This window comes from Centruroides sculpturatus, unplaced genomic scaffold (genome assembly GCF_000671375.1).
Source record: "Centruroides sculpturatus isolate CEXI.00-Female unplaced genomic scaffold, Cexi_2.0 scaffold489, whole genome shotgun sequence".
Taxonomy (NCBI): Eukaryota; Metazoa; Arthropoda; class Arachnida; order Scorpiones; family Buthidae; genus Centruroides; species Centruroides sculpturatus.
This window is the reverse complement of record NW_019384739.1, coordinates 554427-564905: the sequence shown is the minus strand read 5'-3', so window position 1 is coordinate 564905 and position 10479 is coordinate 554427. Positions and strand designations below refer to the sequence as shown.

Below are 10479 nucleotides of genomic sequence, written 5' to 3'. Positions count from 1 at the left end.
TCTTCATCACTTCAGATATTATAAATATTTCTTCTGTGAAGGAGGGTAAATAACCTTTTTTAAATGGTTGTTTATATATAGATATTCTAACCGTATCACCAAATGAATATTTAGGAGACTTACGAATATTTTTAGGTTTAAATAAATTTTCATAAACTTTCGATTTATTATCTTCTATACTTGCTTCTACAGGAGTCATTTTTATTGATAAGAGTTGTTGTAATTTTTATTTATCTAAAACATCTAACCATTTTTTAGTGTTGTTAGCAGTAAAATATTTCCACATTTTCGTCTTTAGAGTTGTATTAAATCTTTTGACTACTGAGCATTTTATTTCTATATTTTCTGTAGTAAACTAATGAATATTATTATCTTTGAACAACAGTTACGTCACTTTATTAATAAATTCACTTCTTTTATCCGTTTGTAGTTTTTCCGGTTTTCTTTCCTTAAATATTTTAGTAAATGCTTTGGATATTTCTTCACCCGTTTTCTTTTTAATTGGAATAGCCCAAGCGTATTTACTAAATATATCAATAACAGTTAATATATNCATCTAACCATTTTTTAGTGTTGTTAGCAGTAAAATATTTCCACATTTTCGTCTTTAGAGTTGTATTAAATCTTTTGACTACTGAGCATTTTATTTCTATATTTTCTGTAGTAAACTAATGAATATTATTATCTTTGAACAACAGTTACGTCACTTTATTAATAAATTCACTTCTTTTATCCGTTTGTAGTTTTTCCGGTTTTCTTTCCTTAAATATTTTAGTAAATGCTTTGGATATTTCTTCACCCGTTTTCTTTTTAATTGGAATAGCCCAAGCGTATTTACTAAATATATCAATAACAGTTAATATATAATTAGTATTATCATTATATCTCTTTAATTTCTGCATATCCACTAAATCTGCTTGCCATTGATCATCAATGTGAGAAACAAAAGTTGTTGTTCTATTAAATTTTCTTATAATTGGTTTATGTTCAGTATATTCATCCTGTTGATGTAAAAATTCTTTAATATCTTTTCTTAGTAAACCAGTCTTTCTTTAATTCATTTATACTACAGTAACCAGTTTCAGGATTATAATAAACATCTCTGATCGAACTCATAAAAAAAAACAGCTTTTTAGTACCACAAACGGCAAATGTTCCTTTTGCTATAGGTTTATTATTTTTTGTTCTTGTTTCTGTAATATTTGTTTTTATTTTCTTTTTACACTTTAAACAATACATGAGGCTATTTATATTGGGAGAAATTCCAAGGCCGAATCTCTTCTTTGCACAAATGATTGGTTTAACAATTCCTCTATCTATTCTTTCTCTAAGTGAAGGGTTTTCTATAGCATCTAATTCATTTAACATATTTTTATCACAGATTTCATTTCTAGTTTTTGTATCTATTTTTCAAATGACAAATATCATGTCTATATGCAGTTTCATCTACTTTGTTTATTGGTTTACTCCATGACTTGTAGGATAAATCAGGAATTAATCTAGTTTTTCCCCATAATAGTTGAGTTCCCAGACCTGTAAATGAATAGCCAGGTAAATGCATTTCGAATGGTAATCTGTTTATCATATCATTAACAACACCTTTTCCTTTCTTCATTTATTTATTCAAAAATTTATAACCATTCAGTTGTGCTTTCTTTGTATATTTCTCTAATGGAAAATATTTCATATTTTTAATAAAATGTTCTTCTCTCAAATACACGTCAGATTCTAATATTCTCCCAGCTTTGAATAGATTAAATAACTGTTTATAAAATTTAAATGCTTGCTTGTGTTCCTCTTTTCTTTCCGACAGTTTTAACGATTTAGCTATAACTTCAATTATTCAGGCTCCCAAGCTTAATACTGCTAATGGAACTATAACAAACGCAGATAGACCTGAAGCACTAAATATAAATTTTCCGAGTGAAAAAAAAAAACTTTTATTTTATTTACACATTCTCTTCGATAAAGTCAATAAAAAACACACATAGAAAATAGACATATAATTTAAGTACACAAACCCCTCCAATACACATTTCTGTACAATATATATATCATTTATATATATATATATAATTTCTGCTTTTCACAATATATAAAATTATTGAGCTAACTCCAAGTCTTTTTTTTTTTATTTTAGTATAAAAATAACAAGCACTATTTTATCTAACAATAAAATTAAGAATTCTCAAATGTCAGCTGCCGCATTAAAATGACAGGAAAAAGTAAATATCGAATAAAAAAGATTTCGTTACTAGAAGCACAAAGCAGCGTTACTTTTTTTTCGAAGATTATTTTTCACTTTATCGAAAATAGTATACTTAAATAGCAAAACGCGATATTGCTAGGATAATTATTATGGCATTAGATTCAGTTAATAGTTCATCCTACGTAATGCCCTAATTTTAACCGGCAGATAGGAAGAATTGCGAAACTATCAATACTTGCATAGATCAAGGTATGATACTTCCAGGAACTAGCATTATCACTTCATCTGAGCGGAAAAGGCACGTAACGTTCCATCCGAAAACATTTCTTATAATATTTTTTGGTACAACAGGCAATTATTTTTTGATCAACCGACTTAAAAATCGTGACTAATCATAATTTGGCAACCACTCTTAACGTGATCCATCACTTGTTCTTTGAGTTGGCAGATTTGATCCCTCAGTTTGTTAACCACGTTACCCAGTTCACTATTTTCGTTTTTTAGAGCGGCTACTTTACTTTCTAAACGGGTTATTCGTTCGAGTTTCCTTTTCCTGCACTTACTGGCGGCGATCCTATTCCTTTCACGCTTCCTTTCCAGCTTGATCTTCTCCTGGTTTTCCATGTCGATGGGGGAGAGAGGCGGTGTCNTCGGCACGGTTTTCCGCATCGTCTTCTAATTATACACGGGGGAAAAAATCGAGTAAATACAAGTTAGAGAGGAAATTGACCGGAATATCGATAAACGCCACGAGGGGAGGAAACGTCGCTTTTCAAGGTCGTAGTTCATCCGTCAGAGCTTTTATTATTATTATCCCCTTTTAACGCGAAAGTTTAGCGTTTTATTTTTTCCTCGAAAAAAAAAAACGGGTCAAAATCCTTCGATTTAAGATGCACTTCACGATTTCCTCCAGACGGCACTTATCCGAAATGCCGACTCTAATTAGGAGAAAAAAGAAATTCACTTTATAATGCGCATCTTAAAGGCATAATTTTTAATTAGGGAATTTTAATTGCGTTCTTAGAAAATAAAAAAAAAAATGAAATTAATTATCGATTCTGATCGTTTCCCCAACGAAAATCCATTTTGTTCTAACGACGCCGAGTCAGATCCTTCAGCAGTTTTACCTGAAGACAATATTTTTAACGCTTTTTTTAACATTAAAAAAGTAATAATCAGAATTTATTAATTGCTATTAAAAAACGAACCCAATTTGAGTCTTAAAAATCCTTTTATTATTATTATTATTTCTATTACAGTTAAGCTTACTGGTACAAAAAAAAAACAGTTACAGGAAGCATTAAAATTTCTTTTCGATAATTAATGACATTGATGAAACAATTATGTTTTAAGCGTGTTAATATATAAATAAACCGTTTAAAATTTCACTTAAACGGATAAGATCATCATTGTAATTAAAAATGGCGCGTTTAAGAACAAATACCGATGCGCCATTCCCTAATCTAACGTAATAGCATTCATTTTAAGGAAGCGATTTAAAAAGATTTCGGAAAATCCTTCGACTTCACGAAGTTCTTTTAAGGACTTGAAGGGTCCGTGAGTGTTTCTGTGAGTTTCGATAGCCAAAGCTCTCTTCTCTCCAATGAAAGGAAGTGTTTGCAAGTCGGTTTTTGTTCCTTTATTTAAAAACTTTAATATAGCTTTATTTTGTTTCCGTTGAACTTTTTTAAAGTTATTCTTAGTTGGCATCTTACAAGAAAGAAAAGAATTTTCAAAAATAAAAATTGCTGAATCATCTGGATTTTTAACAATTGTTTTCTTTTCCCATAAACGTTGAGATTTTCTTCTTGATACATTTTCACTATTGTTCCATTTAGTTGTATTTGATATGTCTTCTAAAGTTTTATTTAATACTGAAATCTGTTCACTTTCAAGTTTAGGTGAGCATGGTTGTGAAATACTTGCAAGCATATGAGAAGAATTTATATTTTCCAATTCAGTCAATGGATAATTTTCAGTAGCTGAGGACGATTCTAAAATAGTAAAATTCGATTTCTTTGGAATAATAGTATCTTTAACACAACGAGCTCTTAATGCATAACGAAGAGTATTCATTGTTTCTTTCATGCACGTGTCTGCAGAACTAATATATGCTATTAATAATGTAACTGTTTCTTCATTCAGACAATCTTTCAGGACTCGAGTTAATAGCGAATTTCTGTATGGTTTATGAGTTTTTTGATGTTTGTTATTTAAAGAGTTCATTACATGAACCAATGTAAGCAATCCTAAGTTTACTTGAATACCTTCTCTAGATATATTTGGAATTTTACTTTGAGTTATTTCTGATGAAGCCAAGTCCACAAAACAAAGTTTAGATGTACTCTGATTATGATGTATATATACAATAAATATTACATGTGATATATTGGAATGCAAGTAAGTGGTTGTGGAAACAGTATTTCGAATAGTTGCTCCTTTTTCCAACCAACGAAGTGCATCATCTGTACTTGATACATTAATTATGCTCACATCAAGTAACTTTGTTTTATTTGAAAATTCTTGAATTTGAATTTTCTTCTTTCTCTCAGAAAGAAGATCATAAATTTCTTTATTATGAATTTCAATAAATGAAACATCTATGGAAATTTGGACATTTGACATTTCTTTAGCAAAACCAAAAAGATCATTTAAAACATGAAGGATGATTCCTTTATTTTGAATGGCTGAATCAATTCCCATTGTATATGATTCTCCAGTATTTGTTTGACCATATGTCAATATTGTTCCATTACAACCTTTTCTCACTTTTTCCAAGAGTGGTTGTACACTTATCCTATATAATTGTTCTTGTGTGCCTCTCTCATCAAACACATAATCAAAACTAAACTTTTTACCAGAAGGTACCAAAATCTGAGATTTTTCAAACAAAACGTTTATACCGGAAGTGGCACCATCTATTATTTCTTCTGGTAAGAGAGGTTGAACCTGAACTGCAACTTTCACTGGATTAGATTCCTCCATAATAAAATCACAAATCTTCACAGTAAAGTTGATTGTATTTTTTTTGGTTTGAGACAAAATTTATTCATATAATTTTCGGCTTATTCTATTTTCTGCAATAGTTTCTTTGAAACTCTTACTTTCAAATTTTTATTCCGATTCAAATTTCAGTTTAAACGTGTTAAAAAAAATGAATATGTTTTTCTTCATTATCTGGAATTAAATCAATTTTCTTCTTATCATATCCAAGTTCTTTTACAAACAAATGTGCATCGTATCCACTTAAGTTGTGTATAAATACAGGAAAAAATGATGGATTTTGATAAATTAACTTACTGTTTTCGTGTGCAGGTCCTGTATATTTTCCAATTAAAGTTAAAAAGTATTTAATTCTAAAAAGATCGTAGTCTAAACTTACTTAAATATCGCTGCAAATGAAGCAAAACTCGATAAAATGCAATAAATATTTACACGAGTAAACAATCGATCCTCTCTCAACAAGAAAATTTTATTGTTGCGTAGCGATTCGAATTAACGTTAAAAACGGCTATTGTTATCCTCCTGTAATACTAGATATATCAGAAATGGATCAATCATTATCTTACTGAAAAGGCAAAAGATAAGGGCACAGGGTTTGCTAATGTACCAGTGTGCTATCAACGTTCTTCGCATTAATGTATTGTATGCAAAAATTGCGTTTGATACATGCTTGATAATGATACGAGAAGAGCAAGGTTTTGTAGCGAGAGTTACACGATTGTTTGGGTAGTAAAGAAAACGTCATTGCAGCTGTTTGCTGTTGTCAGATAGTCAGGTTTCCTGGGCCGTGTTCAGTAACGCAGAACACTTAAGTTAAAATTCTGAGCATCATTAAACGATTATTCTTAGACAACTAAGTAAAATGGTGGACGAAGTTAAAATTATGGTCGAAAAGGATGAAGTAACCAATAAATTATTCAAATGGAAGCTGCGTCAGATCGTGATGAAATTAATAAAGCAATTATTAATTGTAATCAACAAAATGGACCACTATCTGCCGTTAAAATCTATTCAGAATCTGTTACACCGTCATATGATAATGTTACATTTCGAAGTCATTTTAGAATGAGAGAATAACTTTGTGATTCTTATAATAAAATACGTTTACTCCAACGCGAGCAGCCATCTTGCAAATCGTAGGGCAAGACAAAAACAATGACGTCACTAGTAGAAGTTAGCATAGACAAAAGAAGCTGACTGAACTAGCTAGAATTCTAGTGGTGAAAGGAGTCAAGCAGTAGTTAGAAACGAGTTCAACATCACAGCATAACTAGACTTAGCAAGAATTCTGCGTTACTGAACACGGCCCTGGTGATATGTCTGCGGCCTCCAGAGCCTGATCGCACTGTTTGTCTACTCTGACGTCAGCTCAGAACTTCCGTGAAACAGCTATCCTGCTTCCTCAGTCTAATGATAAAACCTTCTCAAAACTATGTTCGGTAGATGTAATGCCTTTGACTGCACTGAACAGGCATGCGTGGCATTACTGACGTTTAAACATCAAGGAAAAGAAAAATGGGTGGTGCGAATTATTTCAATTCCTGAATGAGTAGTGTATAATTGTCCTTAAAATTGACTGACTAATGGTTTCACATATAAAAGTGAAGGTAGTGTAAACCCGTTAATAGTAGGTGACACTGCGAAAACTAACGTGATAACAAATTATGCCGTTGCTTAGTCAGCAACTACTGTATGTGGTGTCCATAGTACTTTTTGTTTCAACTATAAAGTGAACACTAATAAAAAAAAATATGTTCTTCAATACTTTTAAAATGCTTCATTTTTTCAGTTACATATATATTAATGCAAATTTGAAGCCGAATATTTAATTAAATTTGCTTTACAGTATTTATCTGACTCCTATAATATGATAGATATTACAGTTGTATAGCTATGTACTGAAAACAAGTTAAAACAAAACAAACTGCACATGAGATATTCCTGACATATACAATGCTCTGCTATGTATATGTCAGAATTTCTCACGTTTAGTCCATTTTTCATATTTTGAGCCCTAAATTTCACTTTTATTATAACACACAAGATTAATAGTAAACTTTTGAGTGACGATGAAAGAAGAGAATTCGTAACGTTTTCTAATACAGTATATGTCAAAATGTGGCGTCTGGTAATATAATGAAAAGAGAATATTTCTGCTTAAAATCATTCATTGTTCCAGATGATGTGTTTAACTTGGTAACAATTACATAAAATTTGGTGTAATATCCACTTAGGATCTGTCCAGTCCACATTTGTGTCTTTTCTGGATTCGTGCAAAGGTATTACTTCAGGTTCAACTATAACTTTCTAGCTGTTATAGACAGGAAAAGTATGGCGATCGGTCAGAAAATGATCTCTCAAGATTTTTACACGTTTGGATTCTGGACATCTTAAAATGCCGAGAAATGTAAAAAGAAAAAAAAAAAAATAGAAAGACGGTGGTCGAGTATATATGGATGTTACTGTGTGTTTACTTAGTCTTCGAAAAAAGCTAAAAAATCGCGGCATACTATATGACAACAGTTACTTTATTTTCAATTATATTTACACAAAAATACTAGAAATCACACACTGTGCAATAAAGTATATCTACATAATAAACTAATGGTCATTATGGCCAATCTTATAATGGACTTTAAGTCTATTAAGTCGCTTATTTCCATTAATACATATTCCAGAAAATTCCACTGAGACGAGTCTTGTTCATAACGAAAAATGTATAGAGCTGCAATAAATAAAAAGAATAAATATTACACATGTATACAATATAATCATTAGAAAACACATAGTAGTACTTACATAAAAAATTCTGTATAGTTTAGAAAGCTAGAAATGATAACGAGAAAAAAAATAGCAACATTTTTTTAAAAAATGCATCCATTCATATCTGTTATACGGGTTGAATAATATTTCAAAATGACAGATCCTAATAAATTCTGTAAATAGACGTACACGTTAGAAAATTAACTTAAATAATTATTAATAAAAGCCTTACATTGTTTAACTTTGTTCCAGTAAATATCCATATCCAGCATATAAATACTGTAAATAGAAATTTAATATCTTCGATGGTTATTTCCATTATGTCTAACTTTGTGAAATAAAAATTCATTCGTTGAAAGTACACAGATATATTAGATTAAGCAATAATCGTCTTCATCGTTGAAATTTATACCATCCTGTCTCAACTGGATTGTGATCGTGGATGCAGTATTATGCAAAATACAATTTTATAATCTGCATTATTTTAATTGTGTTCCATAATAAATTGTAGTAAGAATTAATAGAATAAATAAAAAGATTATTTAATGAATATTTGTAAAAAATTCTTTCACTAAATCAAATATATATGCAAACCTTCAAAGGACCTGGAGGATCGTCGTTCGAAGTAAGGAAAAAAGGATCTGGTCTCCATCAATAACGGTAACATCAACATGAATAGAGCAACAACGGACATCATAATCCCCGCTGGAACTGACATGAGTAGGTAATTCATGACGATCATCTGATAAGGTAAAGAAGGTAACACGAAGTAACCCCTTTCTTCCTTAAGTTCGTCCTCGTTTGACGAGTAACACGTGGAGCGAGCGAAACAAAGCAAGATCTGAAAATTAATAGAAAAAGGATTAGGTACGTAACACGATCGAANTTGAATTTTTATTTATTTTTATTAATCGAAATTTATTAAAACTCTTACACCTACACACTTATCAGATTTTTTAGCAATATCCAATGAAAATAGATTTTACAATTATCAAAATACTCTCTCATAAATTACCACAAACTCTCGGCCTTACTCGTTTATACTTAATACTTAAATAAAATTCATTTCACGTTAAATATACTAATTTCTTTACTATTTAAATAGTTATGCATGTTTTCTAATTATTCCGATTTAATAAAAGAGGAAATTCCAATAAATTAATAAACTCTGTAATCTTTGAATGGGAGAAAGTGCGTATTTACATTTTCTTGAATGACAGTTTTCAATATAAGTGGTTCGTCTTAGTAGATGAACCTCTTTGTCCACAGAAGTGTCACAAACATGAACCATGAAAATGGAGACATTCGTTCGCTCTATTTAAGATGGATGAAATTACAGGACCGTGGAAAGCACTTTTTCGAATTTTGAGTATTTTTACCAAATAAAGTACCGTATTTACTCACGTATAATACGAGGCTTTTATTCATTTTTTACTTCTTCAAAAACCTAGGTCGTCCGATACGCGCGAGCGAAGGATTGTTTTCGTTTTTGAAATAATTTCTGTGGACCGTGTTTAGTTCATGTTGTCATTATAGGTCTACAGTCTATTTATCGTAAGTTGGTATTTACTGTAGACAAGTTAAGTAACACCTTCTTTTATCTATTGGTTTAATCCTACGCCCATTAATTAAAAACCGCGTTGCATTTAATCCGTTGGCAGAAAATAGTTACTATTTATTTTTAAAAACATCAATGAAATACAGGTCAATAACTATAACTGTAGTTATTTTGTATTATGTATGGTGCTATTTTTAATGAATATTAGAACATTCTCAATCATTAAAAATAAACTTTGTTTAGTCATGAGCATTATAATATTTTGGTTTTAATCTCCATTTATCATGTATTTAGGCAAACGTTGTTGTTTGCGTTAATACGTGCATTTGATGATAATATAATTGTGATTAAACGAAATACAGTTGTATTAATAAATCTAACTTTCTTTATTTTGATCTCTAAAGTCACACCTCATTTTATACGCAAGATCGTCTCATATTCGAGTAAATACTGTAATTTATTTCATGTGTATAATTACTAAAACACAAGAAATAGACATACTGAACTTTGACACAGAAGACGCACAGAGTCATTCCTCAACTAAGGTTACTTCTATGAAAGAAACAACGAAAATAAAATTGTCAATATTTCCAGCTATTGAAGGCTTTCATATTTGTAATTATCCGTTGGAAGTAAGTGACTGTCAGTGGCATAGCGTAGTGGGGGCGGCAGGGGCGGACCGCCCCGGGCGGCACTTTTTAGAGAGCGGCAAAATTTCACAATAAATAATAATATCTTGTAAAAATTTGAATCATTATACTTCATATTTCCGTCGTACCTATGATTCGGACCGATTAAAATGAGCACGGGGAATAGTGTTACTATCCGTATAGTCCGGGAATCGACTCACCGTCCGGATGAACTATTAATTTTACCCGGCTATGCCGTGCGAAACCTGTTGATTTTTTTTTTGCTTGTACGATTTAATCGTATGTGCATACTCCTT

The 10479-nt window shown here is 30.9% G+C and overlaps 1 protein-coding gene across 1 annotated transcript; it reads right to left on the bottom strand.

Moving 5' to 3' along the window:
* Positions 1 to 3140: 3140 nt before the first annotated feature.
* Positions 3141 to 6148, bottom strand: LOC111628342 (chromosome-associated kinesin KIF4-like). Its single transcript, XM_023372115.1, has one exon. It carries the CDS (start codon positions 5192 to 5194, stop codon positions 3668 to 3670), a length of 1527 nt encoding a protein of 508 aa, XP_023227883.1. The 5' UTR covers positions 5195 to 6148; the 3' UTR covers positions 3141 to 3667.
* Between the last annotated feature and the right edge of the window lie 4331 nt (positions 6149 to 10479).